Source organism: Pogonomyrmex barbatus, unplaced genomic scaffold, assembly GCF_055798465.1.
Source record: "Pogonomyrmex barbatus isolate J1 unplaced genomic scaffold, ASM5579846v1 scaffold13, whole genome shotgun sequence".
In the NCBI taxonomy this organism is placed as follows: domain Eukaryota; kingdom Metazoa; phylum Arthropoda; class Insecta; order Hymenoptera; family Formicidae; genus Pogonomyrmex; species Pogonomyrmex barbatus.
In genome coordinates, this window is record NW_028297109.1 from 1,407,812 (window position 1) to 1,427,795 (window position 19,984).

The 19,984-nt window shown below is 33.0% G+C and overlaps 3 protein-coding genes across 8 annotated transcripts in view; 2 read left to right on the forward strand and 1 right to left on the reverse strand.

Moving 5' to 3' along the window:
- LOC148937540 (SEC14 domain and spectrin repeat-containing protein 1-like) overlaps positions 1 to 3,178 on the reverse strand; it is a 3,576-nt gene extending 398 nt beyond the window's left edge. Inside the window, exons 1-10 of the mRNA XM_089072265.1 lie at positions 2,361 to 3,178; positions 2,013 to 2,205; positions 1,704 to 1,896; positions 1,490 to 1,603; positions 1,158 to 1,332; positions 842 to 942; positions 552 to 761; positions 282 to 467; positions 90 to 204; positions 7 to 29 (exon numbers count right to left, since the gene is read on the reverse strand). Coding sequence (XP_088928391.1) covers positions 7 to 29; positions 90 to 204; positions 282 to 467; positions 552 to 761; positions 842 to 942; positions 1,158 to 1,332; positions 1,490 to 1,603; positions 1,704 to 1,896; positions 2,013 to 2,197 — 1,302 coding nt within the window. The 5' untranslated portion in view covers positions 2,198 to 2,205; positions 2,361 to 3,178. The remainder of the gene's footprint in view (positions 1 to 6; positions 30 to 89; positions 205 to 281; positions 468 to 551; positions 762 to 841; positions 943 to 1,157; positions 1,333 to 1,489; positions 1,604 to 1,703; positions 1,897 to 2,012; positions 2,206 to 2,360) is intronic.
- A 670-nt stretch (positions 3,179 to 3,848) lies between these two features.
- LOC105424304 (uncharacterized) lies at positions 3,849 to 10,736 on the forward strand. The gene is made up of 9 exons (XM_089072589.1): positions 3,849 to 4,253; positions 5,313 to 5,695; positions 5,794 to 6,016; positions 6,105 to 6,392; positions 6,501 to 6,628; positions 6,695 to 6,867; positions 6,942 to 7,338; positions 7,435 to 7,852; positions 8,014 to 10,736. The coding sequence occupies exons 1-9, from the start codon at positions 4,172 to 4,174 to the stop codon at positions 10,155 to 10,157; spliced, it is 4,236 nt and encodes a 1,411-aa protein (XP_088928715.1). The 5' UTR covers positions 3,849 to 4,171; the 3' UTR covers positions 10,158 to 10,736.
- Positions 10,737 to 11,148: 412 nt separating this feature from the next.
- LOC105424305 (uncharacterized) overlaps positions 11,149 to 19,984 on the forward strand; it is a 38,321-nt gene continuing 29,485 nt past the window's right edge. For 2 of the 6 annotated variants that reach the window (XM_089072582.1, XM_089072583.1), the window contains exons 1-12: positions 11,150 to 11,384; positions 12,599 to 12,740; positions 16,185 to 16,485; positions 17,101 to 17,281; positions 17,371 to 17,621; positions 17,740 to 17,884; positions 18,001 to 18,213; positions 18,294 to 18,476; positions 18,558 to 18,755; positions 18,856 to 18,995; positions 19,081 to 19,417; positions 19,615 to 19,887. In XM_089072582.1, the coding sequence (XP_088928708.1) occupies positions 11,372 to 11,384; positions 12,599 to 12,740; positions 16,185 to 16,485; positions 17,101 to 17,281; positions 17,371 to 17,621; positions 17,740 to 17,884; positions 18,001 to 18,213; positions 18,294 to 18,476; positions 18,558 to 18,755; positions 18,856 to 18,995; positions 19,081 to 19,417; positions 19,615 to 19,887 (2,377 nt within the window). In that variant the 5' untranslated portion in view covers positions 11,150 to 11,371. Of the gene's footprint in view, positions 11,385 to 12,598; positions 12,741 to 13,902; positions 14,856 to 16,184; positions 16,486 to 16,717; positions 16,867 to 17,100; positions 17,282 to 17,370; positions 17,622 to 17,739; positions 17,885 to 18,000; positions 18,214 to 18,293; positions 18,477 to 18,557; positions 18,756 to 18,855; positions 18,996 to 19,080; positions 19,418 to 19,614; positions 19,888 to 19,984 lie in introns of those variants that run through there. The other 4 variants (XM_089072588.1, XM_089072586.1, XM_089072584.1 and 1 more) reach the window with 4 other exon arrangements.

The window sequence follows — 19,984 nt, forward strand, 5'->3', positions numbered from 1 at the left end:
TTCTTTTACGAGCTCGCGCTCTAAACTATCTGAAAAATTTTTCAAAGATAAAATCGAACAAATTAATATATAATATAAATCAATGTTACCTAAAACTGTTTGATTTTTTTCCAAAGTTAAAAGCTTAATGCTCGCCTGAGAGAAATTAGAATTTCTATTGCCCATGACTAATTGCTCGAATACTTCACTTGTCCTGTCGAAATACTGTAAGCAACAGTCAAAAGCAAAAAACTTTTTCTCTAACTGTATAATGATTCGATCTATAAAAAGTCGACTTTTACCTCGGAGACAAATCTAAAGAATCTTTGCGATGTAATCAATACGTTTCTACGTCTTTCGAGTCGTGAAGCAAAACTACGACAAACAAAGTCCATGAAATCTCTTTGAGATTTTAAATCTTCTGGTAATTTGCTTTTAGGGAGATTATCGATTTTATGAAGCAATTCTGCGTATCGTCCATAAGTCTCCTATACGTAACATATATTAGAGCTATATTCATACAATAAAATATAAAAATAAAAGTTATTAAATTGTACTTATCGTTTTTTTACCCGACATTGAAGTTCAATTTTTTCGTGCTGTCTTCGAAGTTCCTCAGATGAAGAAACGTCGAAGCCAACTTGACAACAAGAATTGAGCATTATGTCTGCTGGACCTAAGATCCAATCAGTAACGCTCGACACACCCTGTTCAAGTTCTTCTATTATTCTAACAGTATCCAGATTTCGTTCCATTTCAGTCCATAAATTTTCAATGTCCATCTATAAATAATAAAAACAAAATATGGCATTGACTAAATATAAAATAAATTTGAATATCGGTCGTGAGTCTAATTAAATACCTGCTTTAATTCAATAGAATCGAGCAGCTTGTGAATTCCTTTAATGGTATCCAAAATATCCTTGGAGGATTCCCTACTCATAGAACTCACTAGACTCCTACCTAAATAAACGAAATTTACTTAATCTTTTTCGTTACTTTAATTAATTATTAATACATTATTGTTTATAATAAATTATTAAGCACATTATTAGCACATGAATAATCATAGTTATCTAAGTCTTTATCTATTTATCTATTTATTGATATTCATATGATATAATTATAATTCATATGATAAGTAAGAAATTTATCAGTTAAAAATGTAATACACAAACCTGATTGAAGTATGTGACGCGCTGTTGATAACAATTCTGTACCCATTTCCCAATAAGATTCTATATCATCATTCGATTGCATCATTCGAATACCGTCAAGGATATTTAATCTATGATATAAATTTGTCATTTTTGATACAAGTTCTAACGCAGCTTTTGAATAATCTTCCATTTTCTACAAAGATTTATTAAAATTTATTAAAAATTATCAATTTATCAATCAAAAATTGAAACGTTAACATATTGACACATTGACACACACACACACATACACACACACACATTATTGAAAATTTAATTTGTATTTCAAAATGTCAAAATGTTTAACTTACCATACGTTTCTTAATCCAATCGATGTGATTGTATGCCTTATTACCTGCTAATTCGTATGGTAATTGAGAAAAATCGATGTAAACCTGCAGTCTCGTTATAGTAACGTATATTGGCTAAAATGATCGGGGATAAAGTAAGTCAAATGATTTGCATCTTTATATGTGCAAAAGCGTAAAACAACGATAAACATATTTGTCAAATTAATTTACTCACTTCGCCTTCTTTATGCGACTTGGTACAGCTATCGACACGTTTATCCCAGAAACCATCTGGCCGTACCACAATCACGGAAACAACTTTAGATCTTATAAGATTCATAGAGAGTCTAATACAAAATCTAGTTATGCGCCATGCACCGCGACGCGCGTCTACAACTAGAACCAATCCGTTTTCCTTCGTTTCCTCGCTATATAGTTAATCATTAACAAATATTAAAAAATTATTTATGTTTAAAAATCAACTAATATATTTTTTAAGTATTTTTAAATATAGACTTGACAAGATGTCAAAGATATTCTATACCTGAAAATTGATATAAAATATAAAATAAGAGATTCTAATTTCGACTTTGTCGTTGGATCGAATTCCGGTGGAACATTAATTACTATTAAAGGTCGTCCATCGCGATCACGACCACCAGGAACATACGCAAGCTTTGATTCTAGAGCTTCCAGGATATCCGCCGCCTTCAAGTTTTTTATAGGCATTTCTATAGCTGATCGTTAAAAGAAAAGTTATTTCTGATAACTTTAAATAATAACATAAAAGAGGTCCAACACATATCTTTATTCTTTGTTCTAATGTTTTATTATTAATATTTTAATTAATTACAATTATAATTATATATTTACATATATCAATGATACTCACCACTCTAATAAAGTGATCTTCACATTGAACTGCATCGAAGAAATTTTGGAGACACTTGAAAAATATTATAACGAAACATTATATAGACACAGCACACGGCATAATATATACTTGGAATACATCACGGAAATGTGAAATATCAACGAGCAGCTGTTTCAAATTCACCTCCAGACGCTGGATATCCACGTGAGCAACAAATTGTCACGTCTCGTTGATTCGAATCTGTCACACGTGTTTCATCTTAGTGCAAAAGAAACAATTTTACATGCGTATAGGTGCACGCATATATATTTAAATAAAATGTGTACGAGCTTAGTGCACGATAGGTGCAGTGCGAAGCTGCAGCTGCGATGAAGGTTGCAGGAAAACCAAAAGCCATCTCTGGTCCATTCAGATGCAACGGTACTTTGGCACCGATTAACCGTGTATTCCCCTTCCTTTACGCATGGCTCTTCCCTTCCTTTCATCTCTCTATCTCTCTGGAACCGCATTTTTTCTACTTCTTATCTTCCTTGAACAGAGATGTGCAGAAATATTTTAGACAAGAAATAACAGAGATTATAATGATAACGCAAAGGTGTATGTCCCGTGTAGACGATGTTACACGATTTACCATATATGGATGAGCGCATGCAGAATTAATAGACATTTTAGATCACTTTATTATTACGCAAATTACAATATTAAGGCACCTCTCGTGTCTTTATATGAGATACCTAAATTATCTATATACGCTTCTCAATTTAATTACAAAGAATACCAAACGATTTCACTTTTTTAATATATAAACATATACATAAACATATTCTAAAGACATTTGTCATTTGTCAGTAATTTGCAATAACAAAATAATAGGAAGATATTGATATCATTTTTGAGTGACTTGCACATTTATATAGCAACACGTGATTACATTATAAAATGTGCGAATATATTATACATACAATAACTATAGAATAATCAATAAGTGTAAATTTCAATATAAATAATGTTTATATAATATTTTTTCTCAATAAACTTTTATCTAAATAATTTCAAGTAAAATTAATACATTAAAATATTGTATAAATATTTATTACAAGTTTACTGATATACTATATTTTTATTTAAAATTGCCACTCATATTTTTTCACAAAAAATTTCAATTTGGGATATGGTAATATTATAAAGTTGTATGTGATCTCAACTACACGCACGCATGCACGCACGCACACCTTTTTCTATTGTATTTTATTAAATAATAATAATATATTAGATGTATTAATTAATAATATTAATTGGTAGGTACTTTTATTTTGATATTCATTATGCAATACATATATACATCTATCTTTTAAATTAGTGATTATCTATATGTATCTGTATTGATGGAAATGTATATATAGATAAAGAAACACCAGTGAAACAAAGATAGACTCGAGAAAAGCTAAAGAGATTTGGCGTCGCTACAGTCGTCGACTACAGGGAAGTTTGCCAGTGCTCCATCGAGCCTCGCGCTATATCGAGCATACTAGTTATCTTTCTCTCTCTTTTTTTTGACCATCTCCTTCCTTTCTTCTTCTGTCTCTTTTTTTCTCCTCTCCCTTCCCTTCTCTCTTTCTTTCTTTCTTCTTACCCTTCTTTCACCCAAGTTGGTCATCTTCAAAGATCATCAGCTTCACTTTACTCTTTGATCATCTCATCAGATGGTTCTGTAAATGATGTGATACTTTCGATATTTTGATATGTAAAAACGATCGGAAAACTGATCAGGAATGGAATAATCATCGAGCCAGGTTCGACGAGGAGAAGAAGAAAGAGATAGTTTGATAATGGGCAACGTCAGCACAAAAGACTATTCGAGAAACATCTCCATCGGCACCAGCTCGAGAAAAGCGCGTTGGGATGGTCCAGGTAGATCAATTTATTGTTTCATTCATTTAATTTTATGATTCTTAATAATTTTAAAGAGATTTTGAACAGTTCTTATAAATCAAAAATTGGAATAGCCATGTCGATTAAATCAAAAAAGAAGAACCTATTATAAAGCTTGATGTAATAAGTATTGCATTCTGAGAAAAGTTTGCGTGAACATAACAATTTTCTTCTCGTTTTCTTTTCTTTTCCCTTTACTTATAATAACAAAATTATCATTTATATAATTTCAAACTTTAAATTTGAATATTATCTCGATTATTTCAAGAAGACTCTCTCTCTCTCTCTCTCTCTCTCTCTATTATCTTAATACGTTATATCATTTAATCCTTCTTATATGTAATTTATATTTTATATATTTTGTAAAGATTCAATTACTTATTATAGATTTAATTGACATCTACTTTCTTCATGTTGCTTGTTTTTTTATGCAATGCAAATATATAAAGTAAAAGGTTAGAAAAATTATTGTTAAATCATCTTTACTTAAGCAGTTTTAACAGCCAGATAATATTTAGAATTGGACTGCTATTAATTTTAATTTAGTTAAAAATGTCACATTTTAGTTTACTTTGCATTATTTATACAAAACTATAATGTTATAAAATGCAACAATTAATAAATATTGCAAGAGAAATCGTGATATGAAATAGTCAATCTGCAAATGATGCGCGCCGGCTTAGTACTCTACTGTACTGCCAAACGCGACGCATTTTATTTTGGGAGCGGTACTTATATGTACTGATGTTGAAAATTATCTGTCTTATATACATACATGAATATAGTTCTAACACGAGCATATTTTTTGACATTAGTATTGTGTTGTGCTCATCTCTTTTTCCTTTTATAAATAAAGAAGTTAACATTAATAAATTAATTTGTTATGTTATGTTAATGTTGTGTTAAATCAGATTGTGGTTAAATGAATAATAGTTTAATGAATAATGGTTTTTGTATTTAATTTATAGATTTACTTAAACTTATAAAATAGATAGATTATATAAATTTTAATAAAGAATTGAAAGAAATTTGGTATAGGTCTCCCAGCCCCACCGGGTAAGCCTATCTTAATATCGGGTACGAATGAAACGCAACCGGACGTTGTGGCAATACGATGGGAAAGATCACCAAGTAATGGTGGATCAGCGATTATCGGATACTTGGTCGAACATCGACGATTAGGCTCTCCTCATTGGGTACGAAGCACCTCCGGTCTTTGCGCCTTTCCAGAGTTAACTCTAAGCGGTCTAGATCCAGGATGGCGTTATCAATTTCGAGTTAGAGCGCAAAATGCACTCGGACTTTCACAGCCAAGCGAGGTCTCCGAACCACTCATAGTTACATTACAAAGAGCGGCTATCGCTTGTGCTCCTCATTTCGATTTGGAGCTTAAGGATACGATTGCACTCGAAAATGAACAGGTATATAATTGGTATAGGTATATAAATAAATGTATATCTCTATATAATATACATTATCATCTATAATTTTCAAGTGTATTTATAATTGTTTTACATAGGCCGAGTTTATCATACAATTTTCTGGCACACCATTGCCAAAAATTTCATGGTTCAAGGATGATTTTGAGATTTTCAGTAGTAGACGCACTAGAATCATTACGGATAATGGCAAGAGCATTCTCTTGATTCATCAGACTGCACTTAATGATGAGGGTGAAATTAAATGTACCGCTACTAATCGAGCAGGCCACGTTGCTACCAGAGCTAAATTAATTCTCGAAGGTTAATAAGTTGTCAATTTTAATATAAAATATTTAAATATGCTTCTTTATAATATTGATAAGTTGCTAAATATTATTTGTATGTCCAGCGCCTCCGCGGATACGACTGCCGCGTCAATATGAAGACGGTTTGCTTTTCGAGCAAGATGAAACCATTAGATTGAAAATATCCTTGGCAGGTAGACCAACGCCTACCATTATTTGGTATCACGACGGAGAGCCGATATCCAAAGATGCTAGACACGTCTTTGAAGAGATGGATGGTGAATCGGTTTTGAAAATACCAGATGCTAAACGAAATGATCGAGGAGAGTACACTGTCAAAGCCACAAATAAACTAGGGGAAGACACTGCATCTTTTCTGGTCACCGTGACAGGTAATATAATTATTATATTATTATATTAATTTAAATATTAGCTTCTTAAAATTTATAATGTGAGTTCAAGAATTTGTTACTTCTTTACTCTGTCAATTTTATCAATAGATCGACCTGCTGCTCCTAGCAAAATAACTGTCGCAATGAGTCTAGGTAGATCGGTGACGTTATCGTGGAAAGAACCAGAAGATGATGGCGGATGTAAAATCGGGACTTATATTGTCGAATACTACAGAGTATGTAATCAAAACTATTATTTTAGTCTGCGTAAATTTTCAGAAATTTGGCAACGATTATTTTAGATTGGCTGGGAAGTATGGCTTAAAGCAACTACGAGCAGACGCACCACTGCAACATTAACAGATCTGATCGAAGGTTCTGAATACAAATTTCGCGTGAAAGCCGAAAATCCTTACGGAGTTAGCGACCCTAGCGAAGAAAGCGATGTTATCTTCATTCCAGATATTAAACGAAGGTATCTCGTCGTCAATGAACGTTTCAGTTTAGTCTGTATTCTGGGCGATAAATCTATAATTTTATACATTGTAGAATTGTAACACCTTCTTTAAGTGAAAAATCGCAAAGTCATCGAGAAATTAGCAGATCTCGTGGCGATAAACGAGAAGTGAGTTTTACTATGCCGGCACAAAGGACCAGAAGCTTAACGAGGGAAGAAGCTAAAATACGAGATAATAAAGATAACGACCGTTTTGGATACGACGAGCGATCAGTTTCAGTGCAACGATTCACAATGCCGACTTCTATGTTGGATAGATCGTCTAGAGTAGATAGCAGAGTGACATTTGCACTGGACACTTTGGAGAAGGAACAACCTCCGATTCCTCCAGTCAGATCAAGAGAGCATGGTTCCATAAAACAATCAATTCCAGTTTCTATTGAAAATCAAACAAATTGGTCAAATAATGTGGTAAATACGAAAGATAAGGTAAGAAATAATCGAATATAAAAAATATTGTAATTGGATTCTAGATTTAAAAAAAAATGAAAATATATATATATATATTATTTTTTTTAAACATAGCAAGATATTATTACAAAGGAGGAAAGAGCAATGTCATCAAAATCAGCAGCAATAGTTTCTTCTCCAGTTATCGAAGAGAATTCCAAGTTACATTCTACAATAAAAGAGAAAAGCCTTTCTCCATCCTCTGTATCGAAAATTCAAGAATATCAGAGAGAGGAGAATTGTATCACGGCAAGCCACCCACTTGAAGCATCTTCAAATTCAATTCTAAAAAAACAGACAGTCATTACAAACGAATCCATGCTCTCTCCATTGGATAATTCGCAATCACACGGAATACTACAAGACGATGATGAGAACATATTGCATGGTAGCACCGAGTTTATGTTGGTACTGTATCCCGAATTTGAAACACGAGAGGAAGATGCAATCGACATTGAGAATTCCGTAAAAACTTCAATCAAAAGTAAGACAAGTGAGTACGGAAGAAAATTTTTTATCAAAAATAATGTAGAAACATAAACATTGTGTGTGTGTGTGTGTGTGTGTGTGTGTGTGTGTGTGTGTGTGTGCGTGTGCGTGCGTGCGCGCGCGCGCGCATGCGCTAAGTTTATATCAGTTTATAATCTATTCCAGATGACAAACAGAATATAATTGAATTGACAGAAGATGAGGACGATCTTATACCACCACCGATGTCGCTATCTCTTCCAGAATTATTTAGCGCGCAACATCAAGTGGTGGAAATAATGCGAGAAGCAGTTAGTTCCACTGAACTTCTTCATGAACGAGCTATGGAACGTTTCTATCGCGCAGTTGCTGCTGAAGAGGCATCCGAAATTAACAAACGAAAAATACAACTTGAAAAACAAACCGAATTGACACTATTAGACATCGAATCCGTTCAAAAATCATCGCTTCGAAGACGCTTATCCAATTCTGGTATCACTACGCAAAATTTAATCACTTCATGGCAAGCCAAGAAGAATCGTCGAAGATCGAGTGAAGGGCAAACCGACACAGCCCAGAAAACGTTAAAACTTCTCTCGCCAGCTTTGCTATCGGACGTTGAAGCCAGATCAGATCCAAATCTCCCCTCTGAAACAACAATGGTGGATCCTTGGAGGAGGAGCAACGAGATTGAGTCTGTAGAACGTCTGCGTAGATGGCACGAAGCAAACGTACCGTTACTGGAGGAGGTGCAACGAGAGAAATCAATACAAACATATAACGAAGAGGAGGTGGCAATTCCACTATTCATCACTATAAACGGAGTAGAATCTCAATCGCTGACTCAAACGAAAACGAAAGAAACAGAAGATGAGGAAAATAATAGCGTTGAGACTTCCGAAGAATCGTCAGAAGAGATCAGTAGTGCAGACAGTGAGGATTTGAAATTATTAAAATCAAGAATCTTGGCAAGACAAATTATCGCTGAAGAAGATACTTATCATCCTAGAGGAAGGCCGATTCCTCGTATCGAAGAGATACCACAAATTCCTCATAATAGATTACCGATTTTTGAAATTTCGTCTCCTCCACTCGTCAAAACGCTTACTGTCACTTCACCCAATAATGTAATGCCTAAATCAATCTTAAAAAAACCTAAAGAAGAAATAATTCCTCAGGATAGTTTTAGCAGATCGATTCCTCCAGAAAAACCAATTAGAAAGACGTTATCGCAACGAGAAGAGACAGAAAAAACAAATATGAGTACTAATGACAGAGTTTTAAATCTTTCTATGTCCGAGGTTCTAAAGACTCCTACGTTATCGGAATCTGATACGGATAGTATTTTATCGGCAGCAGAAGCAGCAAAAAATCGGAGAATGCAATCAAAATTGCGATCCATAACACCTGAAGAAGAGGCGGCTGAAATAGAGGCCAGAATGGCTGTTGTAAATCAATACACTGAGATAGTTCGCGAACACGCAAGTTACTCACGACATAGTAGCGCAGCTAGCTCTCGAAGATCTTCCTTTTCTGAAGATCAAGATCAGAAATATCGAGTACAGGAAAAACTTGCGCCAAAACTAATAGATAAACAAGAACAGGATGAAGTATTAAAATTAAAAATTGAGAGTACAAATGAAATTAATAGACAAAAGAAAAATAATCAAATGTCAAATTCCATGAGAGAAAACTTTGCCTACAGGGATACGACTCCCACAAGAGACACGATGACATCAAAGGAGAAGCGCAGTGATAGACCAAGTTCCAGGGACCAATCTCCAACTACGAGAAGAAAGGAGAGAATAGGGGGTGCTTCTTCGAGATCATCTTCAAAGACTCGAAATCGTACACCTTCTCAGGAAAGAAATAATCGATCCTTAGTAAAAAATGATTTAAATGAGCAAAGCCTTTGTAGATCCAGAGTATCTTCTAGATCTTCATCGCGTCCCTCATCAAGATCAAATTCTAGAGAAAGATTTGGAACAGCGATGTCAGTGGAATCAAAGGTTGAAAGATTACAGAAAGTACTCGAGAGTAATAAATATCGATTAATGAAAAAAGAAATGGAAATAACCAAAGAAAACACCGGAGAAACTTCTGATCGAATAAATGGAGAACAATTAGCTCTAGAAGCCAAAAAAACAGTTAGATTAACAGTAAGCTATATAACAGATCTGACATTATTAACAGCTGCAATGTATATTTATTTCTTTAAAAAAGAAACTTTAGCAGTACCATTTATCGTTCTCCTTCTATATCGAAGAGTACAGGAAGAGATACATGGATGGATACCTCGTCGTTGGAGGCGATCCATCAAGAAACATTAATTGACCATTGTAGCTCGATAATCATATATATATATATATATATATATAAATGTGTGGTGTGTGTGGTGTGTGTGATGTGTGTGTGTGTGTGTGTGTGTGTGTGTGTGGTGTGTGATGTGTGATGTGTGTGTGTGTGTGTGTGTGTGTGTGTGATGTGTGTGTGTGTGTGTGTGTGTGTGTGTGTGTGTGATGTGTGTGTGTGTGTGTGTGTGTGTGTGTGTGTGTGTGTGTGATGTGTGTGTGATGTGTGTGTGATGTGTGTGTGATGTGTGTGTGTGTGTGTGTGTGTGTGTGTGTGTGTGTGTGATGTGTGTGTGTGTGATGTGTGTGTGTGTGTGTGTGTGTGTGTGTAATACATTCAATAACTTATTAATTAAAATATATTAAATAACTATGTTAAAAAGAAATAATAAATAAAATTATTAAAATAAAATAGTATTGTATATTAAATTGCAATTTATAGCAATCTTCGTATGTAATTTAATTAAAATTTGTTATTGTTATCTGTTTTATCTATAATGAGAAAAAATGTTAATTATTTATTCCTAATAAATTATGTATACGTTTTCAAATAAGAAAGTGTATTATTATGTACTCCATTATACTCCGCGTTGTATCACTATTTATATATATTATTGCATACATAATTATGTTATTGTCTGCGTTTTGTATTTATTTTACATGTGGTAGTAATTTCTGTATATGTAATATATTCCGTATTTCTATTCAAAATTCATGCAGTACGAGTAATAGCTTTTTTCGCATACTGTAAAAATTTAATTTATTTACTCACAATTGAATCACAATTAATCACAATAGAAAATGATGTTTACACATAAGATACATATAAAACGGGAAATAAAAAAAAAAGAATTTATGAAAATAGAAATATTACTGGTAGTTACATCAGCGAAAGAGAGACAACATGAAAAGAGAGTACGTAGATTTCAAACAGCGCATGTGCTTCTTTCGTTAAAACGACGAAGTTGAGAGCGCGGCGTAGAGACGATTTTAGAACGGAGCAGGGCCTCCTGCCGTCAGACATCGTAGCATAGGGTGTGCTGTATTAATATAGGGTCAAGACAGGAACAAGTTGGTGGCGGTGGTGGCGGAAGACGGTGCAGGTCTTCTTGAGTAATACACGCGTACACATCCCGACCTTTCGCAAGTAATGTCAATGTACGGAAAGATCCTTCTGCGTAACATCTAACAAGATGACCTTAACAGGTAAGATGCACGGTTGAATTGTCGTAGTGTGTTCGCCGGTATATCCGGCAATGATGAATCAAGATAGTATCTTGATCGATGCAATCGGTTCATCGACGATATGACAAAGAGAAAGAGAGAGAGAGAGAGAGAGAGAGAGAGAGGTGTGTGTGTGTGTGTGTGTGTGTGTGTGTGTGTGTGTGTGTGTGTGTGTGTGTGTGTGTGTGTGTGTGTGTGTGTGTGTGCCGAATTTTTATGTAGCGTATGAATATTTTATACATATTCTGACACGCACGCAATAAAAAATAGTAGTCAAAATTATAGTCCTATTTAAATAAAATATTACAAAGAGGAAGAGGAAGAACACGTAAATCGCATAGACATTATCAATGTGTAGCTACAACATAAAATATTGATATATAAAAATGATAAATAATGATAATAAAAATATAATGATAATAATTCATTTATAAATTTATAAAAAAAATTTTATATTTTTATAAATGTGTAAAAAAATGACAAAGAATTGTCATCCACTTAAAAGATAAAATTTATTTCTGCTCTAATATAAGATTCTTGTAATTATTGAGTATAACATTCATTTTTGTTTCTGATAAATGTCAATAAATTTTATCTTATAATATACAAAGAATGTATATTGTAACATTTTACGGTTCAGGCACAAAATAATCGAATGAGTGATTTACAATAGGCTCAATATTTTTTTAAGTAAATTTTTTTCACGAAATCAGTACATTTTGACGTAAATATCGACAGCGTTGTTTGCCAAAATTTTTGTTAAGCAAACATGAAAATATTTATTTATGTTAATGGTGCAATCTGGGCATGCGTGGAAACATCTAATCAAAGTACGGAGTTCACTTTACGTTATCAAATTTTCAAAAAGAAGTGGATTTTTGAAGAAAATTATAATCTTTAAGATTTCAATAAATCGACTTTATAGTTTATTTTCTTCACCACGCTTTTCCTACATAATTATCTATATTTATGCTATTATTTTGCGTATACGAACTACCGCCATTCCTGTAACCATTTTGTAGAACACGTGAGTCTCGAAATAGCAGGTAGCTTTTCAATAGAAAGTTTCCTCCCATCATCGCGTATTGATAAACAATGTTTTAATAAGAGTCTTTGGCACATAAATTAATAAATTTTTTATATATAAATATATAAAAGTTAATTTCTAATGTGTAACATAAATACAATATATGCAGATTATACGCTGAAAAATAAAGGGCCGCCAGAATGGATCGAAGAAGATCAAATCGTATCAGTTCAAGGACGTGTAGGCGAAGATATTATCGTCGAAATGAAATTGGCTTTATCTGAAAATTATGATGATTTGCGTTTTGAATTGTAAGTATAAAAAACAATAATTTACAGAATAAAATATTACTTGTATGTATACTTATTCTTTTTTTGCAATATTTTAATCTAAAAGCAATATTGCATTTTTGCGTTATCGTTCATTCTCATATATTGGCCTTAATTTTATGTAGAACCTTGGGACGTGCCAAGGATCAAACGCGAGTTATTTTGGGCTGTCGCGCACTTAATTTCAGAGAACTGAATTACACTTGCCGCATGTAACCTCACTCAATATTCCTGCATGGATCATCATTTCATTAGGAATGTGATCAGTAGCAATAACAATGGATTTGTTTTCTCGTATAGCTAATAAGTATTAGCTGAAAAACTGAACAACGCGCTATATTATAACAATTTATTTGATATCAATTATCAAAAATTAATAAGAAGTACATTTTTATTTGAAAGTATAGCGTACTCTAAATTGAACTATTTGGAAATCTTTTTCAAGAAAGCAACGCATATAATTTTATTTAGCTTTAGATTTTAAATAAAATCGAAAAAATTAAATATTACGATAACAATTGTCATCACAATTCCGATTTAGATGTATATATATCCTTGGTTTTAAAAAAATTAAGTCGTAGAAAGAAATAGAGAGAGATGCAAATCATACGCTATTCTTTATCCTGATATAACGAATTTGTTGAATAAAAAAATATTCGTGAAAGAAAAATGTTTTAGCAAATACGTAATTGAAATGACTTGCAATATATTTATATATAATTAATAACATTAATAACAAAACATATACATTGTTATGTTTATCGAATTCACGCAATATAATACGAAATCAAATTCATTTATTTCTAATATTCTTTGGCTCAGAATATTTCCTCATCGTAATAACGATGTAAACACAATAGTGATGCAATAGTGATACAAATAAATTGTGAAAAGTCCGATTTTTCTCTGTATATTTCTCCTCGCGCAACAAATACTATGTAAGTACTATGTAAGTTAATTTCAACTACGCTCGAAATTTTTGCAAAAAGACGAGAAAGATCTGACACCCCCTCTCGGTCTAGCTATTTCTCGGTTGGTTCTTACTAACTTCTATATGAGAGATAGTTCATTGCTAGAGTTTCTCGAAACTATCTCAACGAATTCGTTGATGGAGGTGGAAAATTAGGAGGGGACAGTTTGACGTTGGCGTCTCACTATCAGTCTGACGTTGAGACAGCGTCGCAACGACTGTCGAATCCTTAAGAAAGGGTTTTAAATCATTCGAGTTGAGTGCATCGGTACGTGTCTCTTACTCTTCGACGTCATAAATGTGCTTGTAAACTGGATTGAATCTGAATTATTGTAACTCTAATTTAAAACTTGGTCAGTTGCTATTTTTTTATGAATTTTTTCAAACAATCTTAGATAATTATTAAATTATCAACCAAAAATATAAATGGACTCATTTTACAACTGCAGATTTGACTTTTGGATGAGATATCTTTTAAGAAATTTGAGAGTGATTGTGATTATAAAGCTAAAAAATATAAAGATAATGATATATAAAATCTTATAAAAGAATGAGAAAAGTTAGATAGAGAAAAGAAGTTGTTGCTATTGCCGCAACGCAATTTGGTGATATAAGAATTAAAAATAAACTAATGCATTGATATCTTCGATAAATATGAGACATATATTGATGCTTCAATAAAACGAGTTTGCAGAGCGCCATCGCTCTGTCAGAATCCGATCGACCAATGTATATTCCGCTAATTTTGTCGCTCATGCGGTACTCGCAGTGTTATGAACGAAGATTATACGTGGCAGATCAATATCTCGGAAACCGAAGTATATGGCAAATCGCATTGTTATATTATTATTGATATTTCACATACTTAAAACATTTTAAGTATGTGAAAAATACAAAGATAAAGTAGAGTATTGGAGAATCTCTAAAGATAGATCTCCTGTCGAGCTGAATTGTGTTTGTACGAGAATGTGAGCAATTTATGGCAATTACTTCATCGGCGGCGTATTCTGACATAAAAGAAGAAATTATTTTTCACTTTGACTCATCATGGGAAGCGATTGTTGCAAATGCACTAATGGTAAAAAAAATGTTATTACTGGATCCTCCTCCGATGAATCGGAATACCGGTAGGAAAACATCTTGTGTTTGAACATTAATTTCAAACATAATTAATTTTAATAAAACAATTATATTTTTTTAAAGCTATATTAAAAGCTATTTTAAAGCTAAAAGTAATATTAATTTAATATTCTCTCTTTCTACTGTACTATGTATATATTAACTATGTCGGTGAGATCAAATAACATTAAATTATATAATAAATATAATATTTTAAATATTACATATAAAATTAGATGTTTAATAAGTAAAACAAAAGAACAAAAGAAATAGAAAGAAAGTTATAGTTATAGAAAGTTATATCGTGGAGAGTGATGTTGCGACGCGTCAGTGTATATTCTTACATCAGATGCATCCAATTGCATTGAGTTGTGTACTTCATACATTAACATGCGATTAACATTTCTACAATGATTTCTTATTATTCTTTAATGAATGACGATTTGTTCATACAAAAAGAAATAAAATAGAAGATCGTACTTGCTAGATATAGATTTTTTTCTTAGTTCTAAACGATCTCGTCACACGAAAAAGATGACAAAAATAGGGCAGTAGAGCAATGCCAAGACTCTAGATCATTCTGTTGACCGAAATATGCTGGGCCAATGTAATATGTTTTTACGAAGACGTAGATACGTATAGGAACGCACATATGGAAAGCACCGTAAAGTAGTAAACAGTCTTGAAAAATAAAAATTGTAATATTTTTTCCTCTATTTGAACATATTCTAATGTCACAATTTGTGATAAATAACACACATTTAATATAACACACACGCGCGCGCGCATACACACCCACACCCCCCCACACATACACACACACACACACACACACACACACACACACAGAGAGAGAGCCAATCAATGATATAGATAAAGAAAATGTTCCAGAAAAGAGTTACCTTTCGATTAAATTCGTTCAATTCGATTTAAATCAAGTAAAATCATATATAATTAAGCAAATAAACTAACTTAATTTTAATTAATTTCAAAACTATTAAATTGAAAACAATAGATAATAAACAAAAGGTGGATAAATAAATTCGAAAATAATAGCTATAATTCTTGATTAAATACTAACCATAATCCTTGAAGAAAAGTACAAATAACTATATATTCGGCAAATTAAACTATTAAACGATGTTTCTACTACTATCCAACTAATAACAATAAGTTTGAAATATTTTACTTTTATTTACTTTGATTTATTAATATAATTTATTAGTATAATTTATTAATATGCATTACAAAATCTTTACATGTATTTCTGATAAATTTGTTATGTTTTCTCCCTTTTACAGAATAAATCAATATTATTTAATTTACAAAATTTGCAGAATAAAAGATGGATTGCCAATTTCAACGGATCGTTATCAGTTATCAATGCGAGGCAATATCGTTCAACTGGCTTTGAATCAATCGCGTAAAACAGACGCAGGTTATTATTCTCTCATAGCAACAAGACTCGGACAAGAGAATAATAAAGGAGCTTTAAAGAAAATTCATTTAAACATCAGTGAAACGAGTTATGAAGAGGGTGATCCTCCTGTCTTCTTAAGAAGATTGAGCGATCTTGCGGTAAAAGTTGGTACTCGAACCAGATTTCTCATAGAAATTCGAAGTTCAACTAGTTTGAAGGTACGATTTAATATATACCGGATTAACCTCAGGAAAAAATACTAAAACGGGACAATTTATTTGCATGCGTATTAGAACGTAAATTTAATTAGACAGTTTATGTATTAACAAGTGAAGAAAATTCAATTTGACAACATATCCATATCTGTAACATGACGTAAGAGATATCCTGGCCTAATATAAATGGATAACATATAATGTCAGCTATAGCGATCAACCCGGAAGATAGAAAGGCTGATGTGGTACCAGCAGTGACTTATTGTCAGACATTTCTATCCTAGTACCAGACGAAACGGGAAAGGCGAACGAAGATGGATACCGGGAGGTCCATGACCTGAACTCACCACGAAAGACAGTGAAGAGTAAAGGAAGCTGGTTCTTGTGCGTCGTATTAATACTATTATTACGCATGTCCGCATACTATGCCAAAAGATATATGTATGCTCCAACGTATCTTCGCCCGCCTCTTCCATTACGCGCAAAATAGCCTAATATATATTATAGCATTTTTGTATTACATTTTGTATTATAGCAAATTGTTAACGCTGTCGTATTACAAAAATCTCGTTAAACAGTATTTTTTTACGATGATTAAATTAAATGTATTAATTTCAGATAACTTGGTATAAAGATGACACACCTATTTACGATGGAGCCAGATTCTCTCTTGTGCATGAAGGAAATTTTCATTGTGTTGATGTCGCTCCTGTTAGAATCGAGGATCAAGGATGTTGGACTTGTATGGCGGAAAATCATAGTGGAAGATCCTCATGTACCTCTACTCTTACTGTTATCGGTAATCGATCGCATCAATTGTATTTATTCAACATTTTTAATTTTGAGTGCTTTAGAGATTAATTACAAATTTGAAATTAAATCTTTTAGTTCCCAAGGCTTACAAAAAGCCAGAATTTGTTGAAGAACTTCGTGCGCTACTCACTGAAACAGGTACCGTGTCATTGGAATGTAAAGTGATCGGTGTACCTACGCCGATACTGAGATGGTTTAAAGACAACAAAGAAATCAAAGCTGGCGATGTTTTCGCCTTAACTGCTAATCCCGATGATCCAACGTCTCTCGGTGTTTATACTTGCGAAGCGGTCAATTGCATGGGAACGGCGTATTCCTCCTCAAAAGTAAATGCGCTCGCTATTACGATTGCGCACTAACAATTGTAACGATTCTCCTACACCTACCTTTTGACATCGATTATTAAACGCAATCTACACACGCATTCTCGTTATTCCATCCTAGGTTCATGTAGTTGGAAGAGGTAGCCGAGAAGGTTCATTGAAACCGGCAGATGCTTTGACACCATCTGGACCACTACCGATATTTAAACAGATACTTCAAGACGAATGTTGCCGAATCGGAGACACCATCCTACTGTCTTGTCGCGGTAAATTAATTAATAATCAATTTTTCTATTATTTTTCTTTATTATTTTCTATCTTTATTATTTTCTTATTATTTATTGTATACTTATATATGAAACATATAAATCAATAATAATAGTTCAAGTACCACCGTGGCCAAAGGCGATCGCCTGGTATAACAAAGAAGGCCGCATAGAACCTAATGAAAAGTATCACGTAATAGAGGATGGTATCGGAGGATATTCAATCGAAATAAAACAAGTAGAAGCCATGGACGAAGGGGAATGGAAATGCGTCGCTACTAGCGAAGACAACATGAAACAATTTACGAGTTGTTATGTAGCAATGTCTAGTACGTATTATAACAATAAACAAAATTAACTTATAATAAGGTGCTATAATTGTGCTATTGTTTGTTTTATTTTTTACAAGTTCCAAGGAATTACAGAAAACCGCGTTTCATGGAAAATCTAAAAGCAGTCTTGACGGAAGAAGGTCTTGTCTCGTTCGAATGCAAAGTTGTAGGTTTTCCAACGCCATTGCTCAGATGGTTTAAAGATGGTCAAGAGCTTAAGCCAGGAGACGTGTATCAATTAACTGGGACTAATTCATTAGGTGTGACCATTAAATTTATTATATATTTTTCTCTTTTCTTTGTCCTTTACATAGACTTTAGATTTATTAGAAAATACATAGGTTCTTATTGCTGTATCGCAAGAAACTGCATGGGGGAGGCTAAAAGTACAGCTGAATTAACCATCGAAGACATTCAGAATCAATTAAATGAAGAAGAACGTTTCCAACTTTTGAGCACTAATCAACCACCAAAATTTATAAAAGGTCTCAGAAGTTGCGAGGCGAAAATAAATGAAGATTTTCGCTTTACAGTGCAAGGTATTCATGCCCTTTTATTCTTTTAAATGTACAAGATGTTAAATAATTGCTATTCTCACACAACTTTACATTACGTGACTAAAGAGATTTTTTTCTCTAGTAAGTGTCGCACCAGAACCAACTCTTTCTTGGTATAGAGATGATGCGTTAATGGATGATGAATCTGACAAGTATCACATAGCGAAAGAGAATCTTGGCACATGTCATTTTGAAGTGCGAAAACTCGAATTTGTTGATCAAGTAAGTATTCATAAACTATATAATTATATTTGCTATGTTAAAAGATGTTTATTAGTGTTTTTTTCCTTTTATCTTTTTTTTTTAGGCTGAGTGGAAGTGCGTAGCGGCAAACGATTTTGGCCATAGCGTCACTTCTTGCTTTTTAAAGTTAATCATTCCTAAACACTATAAGAAACCAAAATTTCTTGAAAGTCTACGTGCAATTCTATCAGAGGAAGGTGCCGTAAATTTAGAATGCAAAGTTATTGGCGTTCCACAACCAGTTTTAAAATGGTACAAAGACAATGTCGAACTCAAACCTGGTGATATACATCGAATCATTTCCGGACAAGATGGCACTTGTTGTTTAGGAATATATACTTGCGAGGCTACCAATTGCATGGGAACAGTCAGTAGTTCCGCGTCGTTATTAGGATTTGAAAGTAATTCTTTTTCTCTATTGTATATAGCAATTTATAACTATATGATTACAAAAATCACGATTTTATTAAATGATAATTATTTGTTTTTATAAAAAAAAAATACATGAAAATTTTTTCTTAGCGGTTTTATACTTTTTATATATTGCACTACTAGTATTCCAATCAAAATTTAGAACTTGACATGTATAATTTTACAGATAGAAAAGATGCAAAAGAAATTCAGCCGCTAAATGGTCACGAACTGGCAAGAAATCTATCGTTGTCAACGATACATGAGGAGCGAACGTCTCAATTGTATGATACACCGCAAACAGATCATTCTGTAACTTTGGATGAACGAGGCGAAGTATCCTTCAGTTTTGATGGCAAGGAAGTATCAGTTAGTCTTTACGAAACACCTGATCTTACTGAAGAAGAGGCGCTACAGATTGTTGAAATGTACGCCGATCAGTTGTCTGAACATGTAACAGGTAAAAGGATTTATTTAATTTTTGTTTCTTTAACAAAATGTAATAACTAAGAATAATTAAGAATAATTAAATATTAAAAAGCTCTGCTTTTATATAG

Excerpts from the sequence above, each read along its gene's own strand:
- LOC105424304 (XM_089072589.1), top strand. The coding sequence starts at position 4,172 with ATGGGCAACGTCAGCACAAAAGACTATTCGAGAAACATCTCCATCGGC. Across the intron at positions 6,393-6,500 it reads TTTTCTGGTCACCGTGACAG|ATCGACCTGCTGCTCCTAGC; the intron begins GTAATATAATTA and ends TTTTATCAATAG. Across the intron at positions 6,629-6,694 it reads ATATTGTCGAATACTACAGA|ATTGGCTGGGAAGTATGGCT; the intron begins GTATGTAATCAA and ends CGATTATTTTAG.